The sequence below is a fragment of the Monosiga brevicollis genome, genomic scaffold (assembly GCF_000002865.3).
Source record: "Monosiga brevicollis MX1 MONBRscaffold_7 genomic scaffold, whole genome shotgun sequence".
Lineage (NCBI taxonomy): Eukaryota > Choanoflagellata > Craspedida > Salpingoecidae > Monosiga > Monosiga brevicollis.
The window spans coordinates 339,311-362,110 of NW_001865044.1; the positions used below are offsets into that span (position 1 = coordinate 339,311).

The 22,800-nt window shown below is 55.0% G+C and overlaps 6 protein-coding genes across 6 annotated transcripts; 3 read left to right on the forward strand and 3 right to left on the reverse strand.

The window, feature by feature from the left end:
* Positions 1-1,394: 1,394 nt before the first annotated feature.
* Positions 1,395-8,425, forward strand: MONBRDRAFT_82 (uncharacterized protein; the record flags this gene model as incomplete). Its single annotated transcript, XM_001744793.1, has 27 exons — positions 1,395-1,535; positions 1,685-1,764; positions 1,903-2,078; positions 2,166-2,300; positions 2,427-2,668; positions 2,799-3,056; positions 3,158-3,368; positions 3,447-3,733; positions 3,840-3,934; positions 4,072-4,097; positions 4,177-4,239; positions 4,378-4,487; positions 4,600-4,694; positions 4,944-5,172; positions 5,287-5,589; positions 5,695-5,763; positions 5,883-5,976; positions 6,073-6,225; positions 6,350-6,448; positions 6,563-6,688; positions 6,800-6,839; positions 7,003-7,251; positions 7,382-7,514; positions 7,626-7,766; positions 7,868-7,926; positions 8,073-8,210; positions 8,305-8,425. Coding segments are annotated over 27 exons (3,873 nt in total), but the record flags the coding sequence as incomplete, so codon positions are not given.
* A 410-nt stretch (positions 8,426-8,835) lies between these two features.
* Positions 8,836-12,184, reverse strand: MONBRDRAFT_16286 (uncharacterized protein; the record flags this gene model as incomplete). The annotated part of the gene is made up of 3 exons (XM_001744962.1): positions 8,836-10,451; positions 10,579-11,170; positions 11,288-12,184. 3 exons carry the CDS (start codon positions 12,182-12,184, stop codon positions 8,836-8,838), a joined length of 3,105 nt encoding a protein of 1,034 aa, XP_001745014.1.
* Positions 12,185-12,640: 456 nt separating this feature from the next.
* On the forward strand, positions 12,641-12,967 carry MONBRDRAFT_7344 (uncharacterized protein; the record flags this gene model as incomplete). The annotated part of the gene is made up of 1 exon (XM_001744794.1): positions 12,641-12,967. The coding sequence occupies one exon, from the start codon at positions 12,641-12,643 to the stop codon at positions 12,965-12,967; it is 327 nt and encodes a 108-aa protein (XP_001744846.1).
* Positions 12,968-13,173: 206 nt separating this feature from the next.
* Positions 13,174-17,212, reverse strand: MONBRDRAFT_24524 (uncharacterized protein; the record flags this gene model as incomplete). Its single annotated transcript, XM_001744963.1, has 14 exons — positions 13,174-13,335; positions 13,843-13,897; positions 14,115-14,178; positions 14,333-14,383; positions 14,467-14,629; positions 14,791-14,892; positions 15,006-15,124; positions 15,460-15,556; positions 15,693-15,829; positions 15,922-16,155; positions 16,474-16,557; positions 16,669-16,797; positions 16,899-17,001; positions 17,162-17,212. The coding sequence occupies 14 exons, from the start codon at positions 17,210-17,212 to the stop codon at positions 13,174-13,176; spliced, it is 1,551 nt and encodes a 516-aa protein (XP_001745015.1).
* A 489-nt stretch (positions 17,213-17,701) lies between these two features.
* On the forward strand, positions 17,702-19,617 carry MONBRDRAFT_20622 (uncharacterized protein; the record flags this gene model as incomplete). Its single annotated transcript, XM_001744795.1, has 6 exons — positions 17,702-17,859; positions 18,223-18,295; positions 18,402-18,453; positions 18,549-18,685; positions 18,797-19,368; positions 19,495-19,617. Coding segments are annotated over exons 3-6 (879 nt in total), but the record flags the coding sequence as incomplete, so codon positions are not given.
* A 598-nt stretch (positions 19,618-20,215) lies between these two features.
* MONBRDRAFT_16319 (uncharacterized protein) lies at positions 20,216-22,800 on the reverse strand (the record flags this gene model as incomplete). The annotated part of the gene is made up of 11 exons (XM_001744964.1): positions 20,216-20,513; positions 20,618-20,777; positions 20,871-21,003; positions 21,101-21,252; positions 21,382-21,477; positions 21,596-21,697; positions 21,795-21,915; positions 22,028-22,067; positions 22,163-22,277; positions 22,408-22,588; positions 22,714-22,800. 11 exons carry the CDS (start codon positions 22,798-22,800, stop codon positions 20,216-20,218), a joined length of 1,485 nt encoding a protein of 494 aa, XP_001745016.1.

Sequence of the window (22,800 nt, forward strand, 5' to 3'; positions counted from 1 at the left end):
GCAACCGCGTGCCCCCCATATGCCACCAGAACCAAAACAATGTGGTGGTTAGCATCCCTCCTTGATGGCGGTTTAGGTAGAATTTGGAGACATTGGTGGCATGCTGCCCTGTCTGTGTCGCTGTCTCTGTCTGTGTCTGGGTCTGTGTCTCTGCCTCTGTCTCCGTCTCCTCTCTTTCTCTGTCTCTGTCTCTCTGTCTCTGTCTCCTGTTCGAGCGCTTGAAGTGGCAGCGCCGTGCCAGTCAACGGTCGTGGTGGAACTGACAGCGGCTTGACCACAAGATTGCGCGCGATCTAGAGGCGCGCGGAACTGTTTGTGTTGAGCTCCAATACAGAAGAGGCATGATACCATGGTGCACCGTGCCATCTCGAAAAACTTCAGCCCACAAAGCCAAGCTATCCTTGTCGCAACAATGTCATATCCACACAGATACACACACACACACACACGGCCCACACACGGCCCACACATGTATCCAATGTAAATGTGTGTGTGTGTGTGTGTGTGTGTGTGTGTGTGTGTGTGTGTGTGTGTGTGTGTGTGTGTGTGTGTGTGTGTGTGTGTGTGTGTGAAAATTTACATTCTTTCTCTCATTCTCTCATTTTCTCTCTCTCTCTCTCTCTCTCGGTCTCTCTCTCTCTCTCTGTCTGTCTCTCTCTCTCTCTCTCTCTCTCTCTCTCTCTCTCTCTCTCTCTCTCTCTCTCTCTCTCTCTCTCTCTCTCTCTCTCTCTCTCTCTCTCTGTCTTTACTAGGAGGGGGGCTGTGTGTCAAGCGGTCTCCTGGGGAGGTGTTGGGCCATTGGGGAGAGAAGAAGCAAGACCAAGTCGGGATCGGCCTGGGTAGCTTTGGTGGTGATTTGGCTCGGACTGTGGAGGTCCTTGGCCGACTGCTAGACGCACCAGCGCCAGCACCAGCACCATGGCAAACTTTGGGGCGCCAGAGGATGCGCTCGACTTGGCTCGCTCCGAATCGTACATGCAAGCCACCTTGGATCACCAGTACGCCCGCACTGTGGCGGTACGTTGGAAGCAGTCAATGCATTGCTGGCACTGGCTCGAGGTTCCGCCCACCACAGCCGCCTGTCCGATTCACCCGTACATCCGCACCCTGGGTCCACTGGTCCACATGTCAAATAGGATGACGATTTGTTGGTGAGCGCCGTTCCGGACGTCAATGATCCCGACCTAGCTGCCCCGCCCGAACTCAATGGGCGCGCTGCCCCGGCCCCAACCTCGGTTATCGAGGCCAGCCTCTTGGCGGATGAAATTCCTCTCACCACGGATGCCGACACCCCCGATGCCGACGCCATGAGCCTGGGCCTGCGCTCCACCCTGGAACAGCAGGCTTTTCGCCCCATGCCCGCACGCACCGTCAACATCCTGCGTCGGGCTATTTTTGGCTGGGTCACCCCCTTGGTCAAGCTCGGTCATCGCACCGTGCTCAACCTTGCCGATCTTCTGCCCCTGGGTACCGCCATGACCACGGCCCATACTATTCATCACTTTCACGAGGCCTGGGAGAAGGAAGTCCGCGACGTATGCTCGCCGCTCCACTCCAATTGTCCACCCCATTGACGTGCCTATTTGCCGTCGCCGCCAACATCACCACCGGCAATACCCCCGCTCATCTACAACCACATGACTCTCTGTTGCCGCTGCCCACCCCCACCCCTGCTTGCCCTTAGCGTGGACCGGAAGCCGCCTCGCCAGCACGCGTCATTTACCAGCTGCATAAAGGCAAAATGTGGCTTACCTTCTTCCTCATGTATGTCAGCCCTCTGGTGTTTCACAAGGCATGACTGCGGCATCGAAGCCACCCTTGGCATCTGGCCCGCGCTTCTACCTCATGGCCCGCATCTCAACCCACGCACGCCCTCTCGCGCATCTGCCCCGCTTTGAGCAGGCTCTGTTGGCTTCTCTTTTTCATGCTCTCCCCAATCTTCTTCATGCGCGAGCTGACCGACTATATGAGCGCCAACAGTGACAAGACCGTGGGCTATGGTGTTTTCTTGGCCATTGGCTATGTAATCTGTGAAGCACTGCGCTCGCTTTTTGCCCATCAATACTGGTGCGTCCAAAGTCAGGCAATCGTTTGCGCTGGCGCATCCCCGTGCTGACACCACGGCGCGCTGATCGCACCTTTAACTCAACACAGGTTCAGCGCAGCCACGATTGGCACTGGACTTCGCAGCATGATGTATGGCGCCGTGTACCACAAGGCCATTCAGCTGCGCGATCTAAGTGGCTACAGCGTTGGCGAGCTCGTCAATCTGAGTTCCAGCGATGGTCAACGTCTCTTCGGTCGGTGCCTGTGTACTTGATACGTACCAGGTCTCAAACCCTGACACCTCTAGCCTACCACTCGTTGGCGCCCCTTCACGATTCTGCCTCTCTGCCTCGCGCTGACTGCTGCCTTCTTGCTCGCAGACGCGTCAACAATGACCTGCTTCATTGGAACGTCGCTCCTTATGACCATTGTGGTCGTTGTTGTCACTTCCCTCTACGTGGGTCCCTTTGCCATCTTGGGCTGCAGTATCTACGTATTTATGATCCCACTCCAGTCAATCGTGGCGAAATACTCGGGCACCCTGCGTCGCCGCGGCGTTGTTCTCACCGATCAACGCATCCGTCTCATGAGCGAGCTCCTCAACAGCATGAAGCTGGTCAAGGTGTGTCGCACCCTGCAGGCCGTGCCGTTTTTGTTTTTGTTTTTTTTTTTGTTGTGTGTGTGTGTGTGTTGTATGCCACGTTGAAGACTCTAGCTCACTCATCGACCATCACCCTGGGATGCCATCCTAGATGTACGCCTGGGAAAAACCTTTCACAGAGCGCATTGCCGCCATCCGCGAACAAGAACGTGGCGTCCTCACAATCGCCGCCTACATCCAGTCGGGCCTGGCCAGCATTGTGCCCGTGGCCCCAGTTTGCGCCGGGGTCTTGACCTTTTCTCTTACGGCTGCAACCGGTGGAGATGTTTCCGCCAGTGACGCCTTTGCCACCCTGGCCCTCTTCAATCTGATGCGATTCTCCTTTGCCACAGTGCCACGTGCCGTGCGGGTACGTGTGGTATCGTTGCGTACTCTGTTGTTGCACACCACCACATCACGTCACAAACCCCCATTTGTGTATTGCACCCCCCCCCCCAAAACCCCTGATAGGCGCTCTCTGAAACCATGGTGGGCTTGCAACGCTTGAAGCGATTTCTTCTACTCGAAAATCGACAGATCAGGTTTCCCGCACCCCTCAAAAGCTCCAACGTGATTGAAATCAGCAATGCAACCGTTGCTTGGACCGCCGTCACCCACACCCCCACCACCGGTGATCCAAAAAAAAAAGGTGGGCTCGCCCGCTCTCACGCTTTCCGCTGCCGTCGACACCACACCAAAGGAAGATGAACATCAACACGTGAGCTCTGACCGCCATGATGTCCTCCCTCTGGTTTAACAGACAAGGTCAAGCGGCGCCGTGCTCGCAAATCAGCAAACAGCGAAGCAGCCTTGCCAGAACCTCAAGACATACCCGTCCTATTCGACATTAACCTTCACGTCCCGCGTGGCCAGCTGATCGGTGTTTGCGGCGGCGTTGGCTCGGGCAAGAGCTCGCTGTTGAGTGCCATCATCGGGCAGATGAAGGTTCAATCAGGCCAAATTCGCTGTGGTGACCGCATCGCCTATGTCTCACAGCAAGCATGGATTCAGTTCATGTCGCTCAAGGAAAACATCCTTTTTGGCGAGGTCGGGCTGCGTCGTCAACATTGTGCTAGCCTCACGCCACGCCTTTATCAAGTCCCGGCTTCTTCATGTTCCTTCGTTTGTTGTTATTTTCATATTTGTTGCATAGGATTTCGATGAGGAAAAGTACAAGCACGCTCTACACGTGGCTTGTTTGGAGCCAGATCTCGAAGCCTTGCCAGGCGGCGATGCAACTGAAATTGGGTAAGCCCTAGTCTATATTGAGCGCAGACGGCAGCGGGGCACGACAGTATCCGGCCCGCAAACTGCTTTCAAAGCCTTGTGGCACAGTGTACATCAGAAAGAAACTCATGCTATGATTTGCTGTCGCTCAACTCCAGTGAACGTGGCATCAATCTCAGTGGAGGTAGGTCGCGAGTTGCAGCGCCCGTAATCAACGCCAGACCCTACCTCACCCCTGTCCCCGGCGTTCGATGTGGCAACAGGACAAAAGCAACGCGTGAGCCTGGCAAGGGCTGTTTATAGTGATTGTGATATCTACCTCCTGGGTACGAACGGAGCCACACTCCACGCACTCGTGCGCCCATCCGCCACAAGACCAAAATCTTGAGCACTTCACTTTCGTCTACTCCCGCCCGCCACGCTTCTTCACCGTTCTTATGCTCGACTGACCATGCACCCTCTAGACGATCCTCTGAGTGCGGTTGATGCCAACGTGGGTCGCCACATCTTTGAAAAGTGCCTTCGCGGAAGCTTGCGCGGCAAAACGGTTGTCTTTGTTACACATCAGCTCCAGGTTGGCCCTTTGCTTCAAGGTCATGGCTAAAGCGCCAACCCCAACCTATCAAACTCCGCCTTCAACTACTTACGCTGCTGGGATTTTCCAACACCACGATGTCGGTGCGCAGTTCCTGCCCCAATGCGACCGTGTGATATACATGGAAGGTGGACGCGTGGCTCAAGATGGCACCTACGCTGAACTCATCGCGGAAGGTGCTGGTGCGTATAAATGCACACACGATCACGGCTCGGGCGTTCATGGGTGCAATGCGACACAGCTCCCTCACGCAGACTTTTGAAAAAACTTGATAGGCTTCTCGGCTCTGATTCAGGCCCGCGAGCAGTTGGATTCAAATGAGGCAGAAGACGAGCCAACTCTGCGTACGAATGATGGTGATCGGCTTGCATCACAAACTACAACCTCCTCAGTGCTTCCCCAGACCAATACCCCAACACCCAGCCGCCTTGAAAGCAAGCGTGAGCGTCGTTCGACCCTTGGGCAGCTCGTTCGCAATCTCGTGGAAGAGCGCCAGCAAAACGGTAAAGTGGGCTCAGACGCCCCCTCGATCAAAACTATTGCTGAAGCTGAGGACACTAAATCTACAAAGGAAGAACCCTCTGAACCCAAAAAGGACGGTCAACAACTCGTACAAGCAGAGTTGCGCGAAAAGGGCGCCGTCAACCTCTCGACCTACTCCAAAGTCAGTGACTGTCTCAGAATGTGGTCGATTTTGATTTTAGTTTTGTTTTTGAAAGGAGGTCCCACCACTCGCTCACGAATGGCCGTTTCCTCGTTGGCATTCCCGATGGCACAGTACGCCCGGGCCTCGGGTGGTATGGCCGTGGCCATTTTCGTCCTTTTTCTTTTCATCCTGGCCGTCGCCTTGAAAAATGCCTCGGACATTTTCTTGAGCTGGTGGCTGGGCCAAGGTGACGGAGACGACACCAATGCGGCTGATCCCGGCAACATTTCGGACAATGACAACGTGGATACATACAGCCTCATTTACGGCATGAGTGCCGTCGCTTTACTGCTTGTCACGGCCTTCCGTGCTTTCCTATACAACCAGCGCGTACTGGCTGCTTCGACCCATCTACATTCTCAGGCGAGTCCATGCGTCGTCATTATTCTCGTGACGGCTGACCTCGTGCTGCTTGTATGGGCGTATTGGCAAGTACTGGAGTAGTGCTGACGATGCATCTTGAGATAGGTCTTTGCCAAGATTATGCAGGCCCCCATGGCATTCTTCGACTCAACGCCTACGGGCCGAATCCTCAACCGCTTTGCAAAGGTCAGCCGAAGCACCACTAATTTTGATACCCACATCGAATGATGACTAGTGCCAGGCGCTGTTACCATCACCCCCTCAGGTCTGACCAACACCGCTCGTGTCATGTGCCTTTCCCACAGGACCTGGATGACGTCGATGTCCAATTACCTGCGGTGTTGGAGCAACTCCTGCAAAACATGTTCTTGATCATTTTCTCGCTGGGTGTTGTAGCGTGTGCGTATCAAGCAGCTTCGTCTTGAACTTGTTCCTGATGCGAAATGCTATTAAGATCAACTCTCACCCTGCCCCGCCCGTGGCGCTTCAATGCAGATGTTGTTCCATGGTTCCTCATTCCGTTGGTGCCCATCATGTGCTTCTACGTGTACCTCGTTCGTTACTTCCGACCAACTCAACGCGAGACCAAGCGCCTGGATAACATTTCTCGCAGCCCACTCTTTTCCCATCTGACCGCTACTCTGCAAGGTGTGGCTCGCTTCACTTTCCGCGCCTTGCCAACTGAGCAAATTGCTCTCGACTATGCCTGCCTGGAGGACATGAAAGATGCTCACTTTGCTCTCGATAACCCAACTATTCGGTCTTCAATCAGGCTTGCCCACCCTTCATGCTTTTGCAAAAGAACGGCCGTTTTTGCGCGAGCTGTGTTTGCGTTTGGACGAAAATACCATGGCGTTTTATTCATTTTGGTGTATGTCGCTGACGCGTTACTTGAATAACTCTTTGAGATTGCTTTGCTTCTGACCAGGTTGATCAGATGGATCAAAAGCTGACCCGCCCTCCTCCGCTCTGAACTTCTGCGTAGACTCGAGCCGCTGGTTCGCGTATCGCCTGGACTTTGTGACCATCATGCTGACGGCCTCTGTGGCCGTGCTCATGCTCATTCTTCGCAATGACATTGATCCAGAGCTGGCAGGCCTTGGTCTTCTTTGTAAGCCGGCTGCTCGTGTACCTTGATCCGTCCCCAACACATTATCTACCACACGATGCCCGAGCATTTATTTCCTGATCCTGGCTGCTCCGCTTCGGTTGTGACTGGCAGATGTTTCTTCCTTGGGTGGCATGTTTCAATTCACCACGCGGTAAGCTCGCTAGCAAGTGTGCTGGAGCCCGATCTTGACTGATGACGACTGTTTGCGATCAAGCTTCCTTCTGTGCATTCTTGGAAGCTCAAGCTCACTCACTTTTTTATTTTTTTATTTTTTATTTTTTTTTTTTTTTTTTCATTGTTCTTGGTGACCGTAGCCTTACGGCTGAGACAGAGGCGCGTTTTACGGCCGTTGAGCGCATCACTGGGTACATTACTGACCTACCAAGTGAAGCACCCGCGCAACGCCCTGAGGATCCCCCGGCCAATGTCTGGCCCAGTGCTGGCGGCATTACCTTTCGCGACGTTTTCGTTCGGTATCGTCCCGATCTGCCACCAGTTTTGCGCAACATCAGCTTTGACATCAAGCCCTGTGAAAAAATTGGCATTGCCGGTCGTACTGGTTGGTTTTTCTTGCATTGACGCGTGAACCTTTGCGCCTCGCTCACACGATTTCCAACACCCATGTACTTTGCAAACTCAACCGAATTGCCTGGCGTGCCCGTTTATGCATGTGTGTATGGCCTGGGCAGGAAGCGGTAAGAGCACCCTCATGCTGGTGCTGTATCGGCTGTTGGAACTGGAAAGCGGCTCCATTGAGATTGATGGACGAAGCATCGCCGAGCTGGGCCTTCACACGCTGCGTTCCAAGCTTGCTATCATCCCCCAGGTCAGCCACACAGGTTCCTCTGCTCCAGACTTGAGCCTGAGGGATTGGAAGATGCGTTCTGCGGCGTGATGTGTTTTGCCCTATCTCACCTTGTCGCGCCCTCCCAATCAGGACCCTACCATGTTTGTGGGGACGGTGCGTAGCAACCTGGACCCCTTTGATGAGGCCACAGATGAGGCTCTCTGGGATGCGTTGGAGAAGGCCCACTTGAAGCAAACCATTCAGGCCCTGCCTTCAGGCCTCATGTCACCGGTCCGTACGACGCGATTGAATCTGCTCAACTCCAACCCAGCTGGATCAGGCTGATGCCCAATCCAAACGCTTGTCTCACACCAATTCACGCTTTTGAATAGGTGGTTGAGAATGGCGAGAACTTTTCCGTGGGCGAACGACAGCTGCTGTGCCTCGCTCGGTTCGTAGCGTTCTCTCACAAGGCTGAAAAATACCTCTTTCCTGGCCTGCTGGCATGCTGCGCGCTGCATGCATATCAAGCTCGCGCAGCAATGCGCTCACGAAGAACTAGACCTCATTCGTCTCATCTCAACGCATGTTCTGCAGGGCGCTGCTTCGAGACAGTCGAATCCTGTTGCTGGATGAAGCCACAAGCTCGGCCGATGCCAAGACGGACCAAGCCATTCAAGACACAATTGAGCGGGAGTTTTCGGGCAAACGTACCTTGCTGATTATCGCGCACCGGTACGCGCGCACCCTCAGCACGCCCTTCTGCAGACTCCCATGGACGCTGCCCCACACACGTGATTTATTCTCATCCGAGCGTGCTCTTGGGTAGACTGGATACTATTGTGGACGCGGATCGTATCATGGTTCTTGATGATGGCGAGCTCATGGAATTTGATTCTCCGGAAACGCTGCTGGCAAACTCCTCGTCCCGGTTCGCACAATTGGTTGCCAATGCAGCTGTCATGGAGAACGCCAACGGCCATTAGTGTAGGATGTCTTCTGACTCTTGAGAGTGTTTGACGGCACGCAGCTGTCACCATAGGCAATTGAGTTTACAGCACGAACTGTGGCGAGCGTAAGACTTTCTTCTCGGGCGTCAAGAGCCATGAAATTGAGGTGGCAGATGGGTTTTGTTTGTGGTTATTCGTTGATGTATGTTACTTTTGAAAAGATACCTTGTCAGGAGCGAGTCAATTCGAAGAGTACGGGGAGGCCAAAGGGCGAGCACGCTTGCTGTTTCCAGCACCCCTGGGCCCCCCTTGGTGACGCACGGCGTCAAAGAGGGTAGGTACAAATCAAGACACGAAACAAAGGACACAAAGTCAGGTGGAGGCCAAATGTGCAACAGGGGCTTTGCGACCTATGCCTGAAGCGCCTTGTTGATGGCATCACACGTGTCCTTGGCATTACCAAGCAACATGTCCGTGTTTTCCTTGAAGAAGACGGGATTATCAACGCCAGCATAGCCAGCAGCCATGCTGCGCTTCATAAAGATGACCTTCTTCGACTTCCAGACCTGGATGACGGGCATGCCCGCAATGGCACTGTTGGGGTCCTCTTCGGCCGCACTGTTCACCGTGTCGTTGGCCCCGATGACCAACGTCACATCAGCATCTGCCATTTCATCATTAATGTCTTCCATTTCGAAAACCATGTCATAGGGCACGCCAACCTCGGCCAGCAGCACATTGAGCTGGCCCGGCATGCGTCCTGCCACTGGGTGAACAGCAAACTTGACATCCTTGCCCTCCTCACGGAGGCGCAGGGCAATGTCGGCCACCACACTGGCAGCTTGAGCAACGGCCAAGCCATAACCAGGCACAATCACAACCTTGTCGGCGCTGCGCAACATTTCTGCAGCGCCGGTGGCGTCTGTTTCCGTGTGAATGAGTGCTTCAGCATTACCGTCGCTCTTGGCGGCTGCGCCCGTGGGCGTTCCAAAGCCACCCAAAATGACGTTTGGGAGAGATCGGTTCATGGCATCGCACATGACACGCGTGAGGAAGGCGCCCGACGACCCGATGAGGGCACCCACCACGGTCAACAGCGGCTGGTCCAGCAGGAAGCCTTCGGCACAAAGGGCCCAACCAGAGTAAGAGTTGAGCAAGGTGATCACGACTGGCATATCGGCGCCGCCAATGGAGGCTGTCATGTGCAAGCCCAAGGCACCAGACGAGACCACACCCGCACCGAGGCTCATTTGAGCAAGCATGGGGTCCTTGGTCATCAAGAAGCCAGCAAGGCCAGCAACACTGGTCAGACCCAAGCCGGCATTGATGGCATCACGTCCAGGAAGCTTGAGCGCGGCAGAGCCCAAGGAGCCGGCGAGTTTGCCGTAAGCAATGACAGACCCTGTCGCGGTGATGGCACCCATCCACGCCCCGAGATACACTGACGCATTGTGGAAAGCTTCCATTTTGCTTTGGTCGTGAAGCATGTAGTCGCCGACGGCTGTGCAAGTGGCTGCAATACCCACAAGCGAGTGGAAGGCAGCTACCGCCTGGGGAAGCTCAGTGGGACTGATTTTGGTTGCCAAATAGCCACCCAGAGCAGCACCGCTGCCACCCAGGGCCAGCAGCTGGGCATACGTGGCAGTCTGCTCTGGATGCATATATGCCAGGGTGGAAGTGATGCCAGTTGCAATGCCGCTCAAACCAACATAAATGCCCAGGCGGGCGGTTTGCTGCGAGGATAGACAGGCAATGCCTCCAACGCAGCCCAGCGCCGAGGCCAGTCCGAGCATGGGTGCCAGGGCCGCCGGGGCATTACCCGTGCCGTAAAGCAGGGCCGCACTGCCGATGGCAACCGCACCAGGAGCCAGGTAGTAGTGGTTGTATTCAGGTGGGTCATCGGGGCGGCGGAACATATCCAGCATTTTCTTGGTGACCAGCGTTCCACCCGCCAGGTTCACGGCAGACAGTCCAACAGCGGTTGCTGCTAGCACCTGTGGGACGGTACCTGGGAGATAACCACCACCTATGGGGTTGGAAGCCAGAGAGAGGCCAGGCCAGTTAGAGTTGCAAGGATGTGCAAAGACAAGAGGCGAGGGGGGCGGTCATCTTCTTCTGCCAGCAAGGCTCCCAATGGATCAAGCAGAACTTACCGAGCTGCAGCATGCCACCGACAATGGTAAGACCAGAGATGGCATTGGTCTGCGCCATCAGAGGCGAATGGAGGGCGTGCGTGACGCCCTTAACACAGCTGTTACCCACCCAGCAACTCAGAGCAAAGGTGGACATCATGGCCGAGTTGGGCACGAAACTAGCGAGCGCCAGTGCCGAAGAGGTACCGATGGTGGCCAGGCCTGCCGAGCGCAAGTACTCTGTCTGGGGGTTGAGCGGAGGAGCTTCGGGTTCGGGAGTGGTGGACTGGGGTGGAGGGGTTTTGGGGGCTGGAGGGACATATGGGGGCAGGCTTTCTCCTTTGTGAACCACACACACGGATCGGACAGCAGGATCCTCCAGGTTCACGGTGTAGTTCTTGTCGGCATCTTGCATCGAGAGAAGAAAATTGGAGACGTTGCCTGAAAACAGAAAGCTGGCTGTGGGAGCCATGCGCGACTCCATGTTGGTGTAGCCGACGCAAGTCTTGTCGCCGGGCAGGGTGACGACCTGACCGGGCACGGTGGTTTCCACGTTGCCCCCTGCCTTGGCAGCCAGGTCAACTGTAACGCCGCCCTTGGGCATGGCTTCAACCTAGGGAATTTCATTGTGTCAATGGCACAGGTGATGTGAGCCCAAGCATGGCGCGCCTGCCGAGGTGACCGAATGTTACCCCGCCTCAAAAGCGCGGGGTGGGTGGGATTAACAAACCATGGCTTTGGTGATGAGCTTGGGGGCCGGTTTGCCTGGGATGAGGGCAGTTGTAATGATGACGTCCATGTTCTTGGCTTGCTCAAGCAATTTGCGCTCGGCGGCCTGAAACCATTCGGGGCTCATTTCTTTGGCGTAGCCGCCCTGTCCAGAGCCATCCTCACCAGAGTCCACTACGACAAACTTGGCACCGACGGCTTCAACTTGCTCCTTGGCGGCGGAGCGGACATCAAATCCGTGGGTGATGGCGCCGTTCTTCTTGGCTAGTTGCAGGGCGGCAAGACCGGCCACACCGGCGCCAACAACGAGCACGTTGGCAGGGCGCACTTTGCCAGCGGCTGAGGTTGAGCCCGCTAGCGGGCGAGGCAAGTGGATACCGGCTTCCATGACGGCGCGATAGCCGGCCACGTTGGCTTGGGAGCTGAGAACATCAAAGGCTTGGCCGCGGGAGAGGGTACGCAAGAGGCTGTCAAGGGAAAGGACGGTCGCGCCTTGACCGGCGAGCTGCTTGGTGAGCTCTGGGTGGACGTTGGGCTGGACAATGCCAAGGAGGGTGCGGTTCTCAATGCGGGCAGCCTCATCGGCAGTCGGGGGCAAGACTTTGGCCACAAGTTGCTGTTGCCAGGTGTGAGCAGCGTCGGCTACTTGCGCACCAGCCTCACGATATTCTTCGTCCTTGAAGCCGCTGCGCTCGCCGGCACCTGATTCGACGGTGACGGTGGCACCGGCCTTGATGAGCTTGGCTGCGTGAGCCGGGGCAATGGCGACGCGCGCCTCATCCTTGTCTGACTCTCGGACCACACCGACGGCCAGGCCATGGAGACCGCGACGGGTGGGTGCGCTGCTGACAAGCGTGGGGCGCACCCCCAGCCGTGGAATTGGGCTGGACTTGATCATATTTTGCCCAAGAAGCCCAAGGCCCCCGGGTGCACCTCGTGTAAGGCGCAACGCGTACATGGTTCCTGGTCGTCACTCGTTGTTTATGAAGCAGGGAGGCAAACTATGCCACCGCAAGTCTGCGGTGGGCTCTGCTGTGCACTGTGGGGAAATCTCCACTGGCAAAGCGCTCGGAGAAAGAGGGCAAGGATGACTTAGAAGAAGACTTCAACGGCAGCCGCGCCGCGATCGTGGCACTGGGCACGAAAGAACAGAGAGGGGAGAAAAATGCCTGACGAAGAAAAGGAGGCAGGCCGTGCGTGAGCTCACTGACAGTGATGCAGGTTGAAAGAGCAGGAAGCAGCTCAGAGAAGCGAGAGGCAAGGGAAGGCTGATGCACTTGAAACCGAACGAAGACGAAGAACCACGAGGGAGGCAAGGAAGAAAAGGGACATGGGGAGGCGCGCAGGGGCAGGCATGGTGTGGGCAGAACCAGTGCGCGCGATCGACGGCTCCAAACGGAGCCCTCTCTTACCTCTCGCAGTGGAAGTTGTCAAGAATGGCGCGACAGTGGCATGTGTCACCGTCCCAGTGGGTCGTCAAGGTTCAGAAGGGGATCACGTCCCAACGGGCAAATTGTTATTCGAGGCACGCAAAGGGACGCGGGCGGGGCAGGTCAAGCGACACCACAGCCACCGCAGGGTCTACCAGAAAAATGAACCGATCACCCCCAATGAGCATGATCGAGAGGACGCTGACCCAACCACTGAAAACCACACACCGACCAGCACCGGTCCGGGTTGAAGGAAGCGCAGATCTCGTTGTGTGTGTGCCTCTGTGTGTGTGCCTCTGTGTGTGTGTGTCTGTGTGTGTGTGTCTGTGTGTGTGTGTGTCCTTGAGCGCGCGCTCGTACCTCCCCTAAGGAAACAGCAAGCACAACACACTCACAACACGTCAACAAAGTGTTTTTATGACGCGCGCTTGCAGATGCGACGCCAAACCTTGCTTCTTCATCGTTGACTTGTGCTGCATCTTCCTGCCGTGACCCGTGTTTTCTTCGGCTTGTTCTTCAACTTGTTCTGCATCTTCTTCGTCATCTTCGGCATCTTCGTCAGCTTTCGGATCTTCGTTTTGATGTCGATGGCGCAATCAGGCCACACCTTGAACAGTTTCTGTTATTATGGTGTTATGGTCATGTCATGTCATCATCATGGCGAGAACCTCTCTCTCTCTCTCTCTCCTGCTCTATAGGTCTTTCTCTCTCTCTATTTCTCTATTTCTCTCTCTCTCTTTTTTCCCTCTCACGGAGTTTTTCAGATGGCGCCGATTAGAATCATGATGAGTCAGGGGGTGGGGCCGTGGTGTGATGAGAATGATGCCAGGCTACCATCATTGGGACATTTGGAAAGGATAGGGCTTTGATTGTTGGGTGCTTGTCTCAGTGATATGCATGATTCGGCAAAATACGACAAGACGCAATTCGAGCTGTGTTAAATCATGGTGGGCCGGCCAGGTAGGAAGAGGTTGTACATGGCGGAATCTTTCCAGAACGACGGCTCCTTCCAGCCGCACCAGCCTTTGTTCTACAAATTGGGACACAGTCACAATCAATCACCCTCAATAAGAGCGTGCACAAAACACCATCATGGCTCTAGCTGCCTGAAGCCATGCCACCATACCACAATGGTCTTGATGTCATCCGTGCCCGTATAGTGCGGATCCAAAACCAGCCAGCTGCACCCGATTGAAAATAGAGAGCGAGAGCGTGAGAGCGAGAGCGTGAGAGCGAGAGCGTGAGAGCGAGAGCAAAAGAGCGAGAGCCTGAGAGCGAGAGAGTGTGTGTTCAGATCAATCACAAGATGGAAAACACGGCTACCCCAAGCGCCCTGTTTTCTCCTTGCCCAGCCAAAACAGCAGTGATAGTGGCAGCCTACTGTCCCAATGAACGCACCGCACATCGCCCAGCGCAGAATCCCAATCGATCCCCAAAATGGTGTGAGCCAGCATGTTGCCGCCTGCAAAACAAACCAATATTCAACCCGTGCTCAGTAAATAGGCACGACCAACATGAAGCCTCCCGGCGCCCTCGTGAATCAGACAAAAGGGTCTGTGCAGCCGATCGGTTGCAAGATTTCAAAAATGGGAGAGGCACCAGCGCACAAGACTCACCAATCATCACGGGTGTGCCGACAGTGCGAAAATGATGAGCAAGCTCACGTGCTGTGACAACGCCGAATCGTGAGAAGAAGCACAAATTTAATTCCTCACATGCGCGCTGTGCCAGCTGTCGTGGCACTGCTCACCTTTGGTGCTCAAGTCAGCGCCAAGCACTTGAGCGATGAAGCGACTCTCCAACTCAAATTCGGCCTTGAACCACTCGCCCAAAACAAAGAAAATTTCTTGCGAGCCGATCCATTGCCGCGACCCAACAAAGCTCTTCCGCTTGTCTCCCACATTCACAAGCGTCTAAAAAAAAAAAAAAAAAAGGCAACGAGCAGGAAAGATGGCAACCGTCACCCCGAAACAGGATGAGCCTGCAGCAGCTGCCCTCGTAGCCTGGAGCCGGCTTCCCAGCAAAAGTCAATGGCAAAAACAGAATTTCGGCAAGACGGCCCCTCTGCCCTGACCTGCTGGATCTGAGCATGGGTGGGCACCGACTGTTGACTATAGCCCTGAAGCAAGAACCAGCTACAAATGGTCTGGCACGAGCGGTAGGCACAGCCCCAACCCTGTGTGGCAAGCCAAATGGAGCGTGACACGTAGATGAGACGACAAACAAACATTAGGACGCGGACCATCAAAGCCACGCGCACGCGTGTCTGGATTGAACAAACAAACACACGTTGTCATCAAAGCGGTCTTGCATGTAGTGATAGTAGTCGTAATCGCCGTCGACCAGAAAGCGTTCGCCATCCGGCAAGGGGGTCGCGTGCACGTGACGGTGGATATTGCGCAGACGGTCTAGACATGGGCGTGGGTGGGATCACGGCGAGGCAAGTGATGGCCAACACACACACACACACACACACACACACACGCACACACACACACACGCACAAGAGATTTTGTCGAGCCTGGCGCACGCTTCATACCTGGCTGACTCTGGAGAGGACTGAAGCAACATTGAGCTGCACGAAACGCTGGGCGATCCTCGGGGAGTGCTAGACTGTGCTGCAGGCGACGACGACGATTCGCTGCCAGGAATGCACCCGCAAATTCCAGCGGTCCAAAAAGGCGGGTAGCAAAGGTCAGCAGACACCAGTAGGTAAGGCAGAATGCCAACATGAGATGCGCACCGTTTTCAGAGCTAGTCTCAGCCTTCTCGCCGCCAACTGTGAGCGCCGCCACGTGATGCTGACAGTGTCGCGGCAAAAAGTGGTGAAAAGCCCCACCCTATGATACAACGGTCATGAAAACAAACGGGAAACCAAGGCATGATATGGAGCACATCACAAAGTTCGAGAGAACAAATCCTTGCTCTGGTCGCAATAATACGTGTGACAGAAAAAGAAGGCACAGAGGTGCTCACCTGCGCAAGGGCTTGACGCAGCTGTTGCAACAGACGGGCTTGAAGACCGGCCAGAAGCAAGCGCAACGGCTGGCTGCGATAGCTGTAGACCAGTACATCCAAATGGACCTGGTACAGTGTGGCCGCCTCGGGGGCGCCTGTCCATCGACCGACGTCATGAGGGATCAAACAAGCTAGAGAAATGGAAAAAAAAAAATTAACGAGAAGGGAAACAGACTGCGAGACGCACCCGTCAGGATTCCGGTTTCCGACGGCAAGTCTGGCGCGCACGAAGTCAAAACGCGCAGATCCAAGCATTGGTCTCGAGACAGCTCGGGGACGACTGGAGCAGCATGCCGTGCTGTGGGTGTGGCTGTCTTGTTCCCTTTGCCGGCTTTGCCGCCCTTATTCCCCTTGTTCCCTTTGCCACCCTTGGTGTTGCTGCTTGTGTCACTGGCCAAGGCGCTTTCCAAGGCTGGGAGCGCTATAGTAGACAGAGAGGTGGCCAAAGGTGGAGGAAACTCAGGCCAAGGTGAGTGCACCAGAAAGCGCGCCAAAGGATCACGCTCGGTCCAGTACGACCGCGTCCTGACCGGGAGGAGATTCGAAAAGAGCGTCTGCCGTGGCGTTGTCAAGCGATGCAGCCGCAAAGAGACGGTTGGTTGCCGGAACCAGCAGCTGGAGATGGTCAAGGTCAAGCCAACCCAGCACATGTGTGTCTGCCATTTCACGACATGAGATCATGCGACAGAGGTGCAGGGGCCGATTCTCAAAACTATGAATGGAGGGCCAGGTCCCTTACCCATGGCCTTGGGCAGGGTAGCCGAGAGTTGCACACGCAACAGCAGCTCGGGGGTCGTTGGCTCGTCCGCAGACGCTCCGGTATCTGGTTGGGATGAGCCAAGATGGAGCCGATGAGGATAAGAAGCAGCTGCCCATTTGGGAGCAAGAGAAGAAGCGGGGAGAAGATAAGAAATCTCGCGCAGGCATGACGGACCCAAAGAGCAGGGTTGATCATGCAGTGTGATGGATTCAACTTTGACAAGGCTGTCCGCTAGAGCTGCACCATCCGCTGTGGCGGGACTCCACGAGACGGCATAGCCCGCATCCTCAAGGTAAAAGACACCTATGTCCCATCCAACATTTGGCCCGTGAGAAGCCAAGGGCATCAAGGTTGGGCCAGCCCCAGCTCGAAGCGCTAGCTTGGCACCCGCTGCATAAACCAACCGGCTGGTATCTCGGCAGAAAGCTTCTCACGGCTGTAGCCACACACAATGAGCGCATTCGGCTCGGCACCGGCAAATGCGAGGAGCTTAACCCCCTGCGGCAGCTATACAAACATCTCGCCGTGAAATCGAGCCAAACGATACCCACAAGATGCCCCTCAAAACCCCGCCTCGTTATCAATCCCATTCCATCCGGTTCCTTTTCCCCCCCCTTCTTCCCCCCTCTCATCCCCCGCCGCTGCATCCTGCATCAAGAGAACCGACCGGCTGAGCCACGCGGGCCGTCAAGCGCAATCGTGTACGCATGGCCGCCATGATCGGTTCCGCCTCGCTCTCCTCTTCTCAAAAGCAAATTGTCAGATTGTACCGTCCAGTCTCTCAGTCTCTCTGCACATTGGGATACTACCCTAAAGTGTGATAAGATTAGACTTTTATTGTCATCATTTCTTTCTTCTTCTTCTTGCTTCTTCTACGTCTGCACCGACGCAGATATAATATGCATCTTCTCTCCCATTTTGGAGTGCTAAAAACGTTGTAGAGCTACGATAACCACGATATTTTCTACAACAACTTATCTCACCGGCTTTCTTCGTTCATGGCACACTTTGTGAGATCCACTGGAAAGAAATAGCTGACATTCCTTCCACGACGATAACCTCCAACAGCATGCTCATTAACCCCAGCTAATATACCACACATTTACCTCTGAGTTACAATAATCTCTACAACAACACTGTTTTTATCTGCATCTTCTCCACAAGCCAAGAGGGGGCTCCAGCTCGCACAGGTGCCGACGGCACATTTGCGTTCAGTTCAGAACACGCTAGCATCACCCGCCCGCCCGCCTCTGACTCGCCCCCGACACGGATCAACCCGCTATACGTCGGCTCGTTGGCTCTCCACGTCGGCCTGCTTTGCCAAGAGCCTTGCTCCCCTTGAACTGCATTTTTTAATTACCATAGGTAGGGCAATGACAGCATGTGGCTCGGTGTCAACAAGAAAGAACAACGACTCCAAGTCACTCGGCCCCTTGCTTGCTCATCTTTATCCGTTGACCCACGCCTGCCATGCTTGCCCCTGCCGGCCATGTCTGCTCCCGCCCTGCCACACATGCACAGTGTTGTTTTCCACTTTTGGTCTACACATGTATTTTCTCTCGTCGCTTTGGGTGGCTTGTCCTCGTTAGTCAACAGTGTCCTCCTCGTCTTGCGCGCGATGCGCGAATGGCTCCAGAATGGCCTTGCCCTTCTCCACTCACACTTTCACTCGTTTTATCTCGTTCCAATCGCACTCGCTTGTGGACACCACCACCACGCGTTTCATAGGTCTGCCTCAAAGAACCGGGCATTTCCCTAATTTTAAGCCAACTGACGACTGAGCTTGAGCAAACGCATTCCGGTGCGTTCTCCTATTCATCCTGCCCGCCCGTTGCCCACGGCGCATCTCATTGGGTTTTTTTTTTTTCTTTTCTTTTTTTATCAACGCGTCCACCACCCCCACGCAGCCACGATGCCTGAATCAAGCCATGTTCCACTGGTTGGCTTCGGCACCTTCAAGTACGAAATGAGATGTTCACACCTCGCAAAGCAACAGTGAACTGCCTTCTTGAGCGCTGTCACTCACAGACCTTAACAATGCCCTCCTTGTGCAGTGAATTCCGCGACAACGACAAGGTCGCGGCTGCCGTCAAGCATGCTATCAAGGTTGGCTATCGCCACTTTGACTGCGCCAAGCTTTATGGCAATGAGCTCGAGATTGGCAAAGCCATCAATGAGTGCATCGATGAAGGTTCGAGCGCGTTCAGATTCCCCAACAACAGGCCCTCTGTCATGCTATCCACCGCTCCTTTCGCGCGCGCGCACACACACCTGTTGCTCATGACTTTGCCCTCAACCTCAGGTTTGGTCAAGCGAGAGGAATTGTTCATTGTCACCAAGCTGTGGAATGACGATCACCGACCAGACCGCGTCCGCGAATCATGCGCTGGTAGCCTCAAGCGCCTGGGACTGGATTATCTCGACTGCTTCATGATTCATTGGCCCTCGCCTTGGGTGCCTGGCGCTGCGCTTGCTGACGCGGAGCATGGAGGAACCCACAACTACAAACCCGATAGCACCGTGACCATGCGTGACACCTGGACGGCCCTCGAGGGCCTGGTCGAGGAGGGCAAGATCAAAAGCATTGGCGTGTCCAATTTCTGCATTCGCCTGCTCAAGGATTTGCTGAGCTACTGCAAGATCCGCCCCATCGCGAATGAGGTCGAGCTGCATCCGTATCACAGCAATTACAACCTCGTGCGCTTCTGCCAGGAGCACGATATCCACGTGACGGCCTACTCGCCCCTCGGCAAGATTGGCTACCGTCAACCTGGCGACCCCTCCCTGATCGAGGATCCCGTCCTCCAGGAAATCGGTGCCAAGCACAACAAGTCAGCTGCCCAAGTTGCTTTGCGCTGGAACGTTCAACGCGGCGTATGTCTTCTCGCTCAGCCCAGTTGCGCAGGCCAACGTGCTCTGCCCTCCCGACTCACGACATAGCTGACCCTCTCACGTCTTGCCTGCCTCTTGATGATTTGTTTTTCTCCTCCTTGTTTCTAGGTGGGCGTCATTCCCAAGTCCTTGACCCCAAGTCGGATTGAACAAAACTTTGACATTGACTTTGAGCTCAGTGATGAAGAGATGAAGCGCATTGACGGTCTCAACAAGAATCATCGCTTCGTCCGCATCGATTGGTGGGACTTTGGACCTGACGATGAGAAGGAGCTCGAGAAGATTGTGCACCACCAAGGAGATGGCACTGAACCTGCCACCGAACCAGCTGCTGCGCAGTAGTCGGTGTCCTCAGTGAAGCACTCAATAAAAAAATGCCCTTGTACACACTCTCATTTCCACGCCCAATGCCGTTGTTGTTGTTGTTGTTGGTTTTCGTCGGCACTGTGTTCGGGCATGAAATTAGCCTGGCTTTTTGGTCTTTCGAGCCTCTCTCAGTTTTAGTTCCATCTGTTTGTCTGTCATCGACGCCAAGCAAATCAGCTGAACGCCACCCATTGTAGACCCCAACTTGAAACTGTTCACTTTCAGAGTTGCCCATTGGTCGTCAATCCCTGCAGCTATGCGGGCTTTCGAGGCGGCCGCTGCTGGCATGCCTACGCAAAAGTTTTGCATTTGGTCGAGTACAATTCAGATAGCTAAGGAAAAGGAGAGCGAAAAGAGAAGAAAAGAAAGAGGAAGCAGCAGCAAACGGGGAGACTTCAAGCGCAAAAAAAAAGAACAACGGCCATGACTCTGGTCTTGGATTCTACAAAAGACAAAGCATGGCCTAGACAGAGCTTTCGCTCCCGTCGCGTCCGTTGCGGATGGGAATATCCTGGTACAGGGAAGCCGCTGGTGCGCTGGTGGCATAAACCTCACTGCGATCAAAGGTGTCATAGGCCACGCGTGCACGCCGGCGGCAACACTGCACACTCGTCGTCTTCTTGCCGGCGATGCTGGCCTCAATCTCCTCGAGCGATTTCCCCTTTGTCTCGGGGACCAGAAAAATGACAAAGAAAATGGCGGCCACGTTGACAGCGGCAAAGAGAAAGAAAGTACCTTCTTCAGTGAGCGCCTTGGACATGCTGCCAAGGCAAGTCGGTGATGTGGTGAGCAACGTGCGGATTGCTCAAAGTGCCGTCAGTGGAGGCGAGTCTGCGAGCACTATTCAAGTTGGCTTCGCACGAACCTGAGATAGGACATGGCAATGGTGCCAGAGACAATGCGGTTGATGAAGGTGCCGGCGCCAGCGGCCATGCCGCGAACCTTGAGCGGAAACATCTCCGACACGATAACCCAACACATGGGGCCCCAGCCGACGGAAAAGAGCGCCATGTAGCTGCAAATGCCTGCAAGTGCCCATGGCCCACAGCTGCTGAGAAGCTGGCCAACACAACGTTCCCATGGCCCAACTATGACAACAAGATGTAGAGGGCCTTGACAAGCCAGGCCAACCGTGATGATGCGTGGGGTGGGCTTACCGGTAATGGTCATGGGTGCAAGATTGCCCAGGATAAAGCTGAGCGCCACGAGGCCATCAGATAACATCATGCCAATGGAACTGGCAATCAGGAGCTAAGTTGTGGTGTATGGACCGGTGAGTCGATGCAGGCGCTTGGTAACCCTTTTGTGCCAATGTTCCCGAGCGAGAATTCCTGATTAAGAAGCGTACCGTCTTGCGTCCAGCCTTGTCCGTAAAGGCCATGGCAATGAAGATGAACATCACCTTAATGGCACCCACGCCGGCATTGGCTAGAAGTTGCTCCTCCTCATCGGTGATTCCGGCCGCCTCCAGGACCTCTGGGACATAGTAGACCAGAGCCTCTGCCAAACAGAAAGAAACGAGGATAAGTCTGAGCTGGGCATGCCAAAGCAAATAGGCCACCTCTACTCCTCAATGTTGCTAGACCGTGTGCGAGAGGATGGTCGGGGAGAACTGTATCCAAACCTTACCAATGCCTGAAGCTTGCTGGAACAAGGCAGCACCCAAGCCCGCAATCAAGAGGCGGCGGAGGGTCGGGTCGGGGCAGAACATATCCCGCAACGAGCCTTGCGCGGAGCAGAACGAGGTTGGGGTTGGTGGCACATGAGCGACCGCAATTAAGCATGTAGAATGGCGCCTGGAAATATGGGAGGAGGGGGCGGCCACGCCCGGGCCAAGGTACACAGGTCATACCTGTAGGGACCTTGACCTGTTCCTCGAGCTCGAGTAGAGTGTCAAATGCTTCGGTTGGCGGACAGGTCTTGAGCAGCACCATCACAGCTTCATCTAGCAAAAGGGCGGAACGATTGGATTTAGGGTCAAAAAAGGCCAAGTGCGCATGGCCGCGGTACCCAAGACAATCGAGCGACGGGAAGCAACATACGGCTGCGATTGTTTTTGGTAAGCCAGCGCGGTGACTCTGGCATGAGAACCAGACTGGCAATGATGATGATGGGGGGGATACCACCAACACCCAGCATCCAGCGCCAGCCGTATTCCAAGGGCTAGGTACGAGGACCAGGGAAGGCACACGCCGGGGTGAGGGCGTTGTCTGCATATGGATGTCGTCAGGTGTGTGGGATCCCTCTTTCGTGCAACAAAGCAACATGTGCTCACCAGCTGTGCAAAGGCCCAGCCGGCTAAAAACCCGAGTAGACTGTCATCATCAAGCCAAGCATACAGCGCAGTGAGTCTTCTTGGACGTGAACCCAAGCTTATGCTGCAAGTGAGCTGTGTGACAGCATAACGTACATGCCAATGTTGATGGATACTTCGGTAAAAGAGACAAGAGCACCGCGAATCTTCTTGGGGGAGAGCTCGGCCGTATAAAGCGGGGCGATGGTGAGACCCGTGCCGACGCCAATGCCTGCCAGATTGTACAACGGTTCGCTTGCCATGAGCTTATCAACAGCTGTACTACAGGGCCTGAGGGGCGAGCTGTTGATCATGGGAATAGCCTTGTGGAAGGGGCACAAGCGAGACGACTGGGGGCGCACCGGTGACGACTCGTCCGGCCATGAGCATGGCATAACTTTGAGCAAATGCCATGAGGATGGCCCCGGCAAGGAAAACCATCGAGGCGATGGCAACAGCCTTTTTGCGTCCAAGATAATCAGCCACTTTGCCGGAAACCAGACCGCCAAAGGCACTGACAAAGTTGAGAATGCCCACCAACAACTACACCAGACCGGGGAAGAGGGTTTTGATGACCAGGAGTCAGAATTCAAAGAGGCCATTGCACGTTATCCGCCTCAAGGTCACTGGTAGCAACGAATGGATGCATGCTGCGATGAATCACCAACTTCGATTTCCGAGTCTGACAGATCAAAGTATTTGCGAATCTTGAGCTTGGCGCCAGCCATGACCCCAATATCATATCTGCACAACAT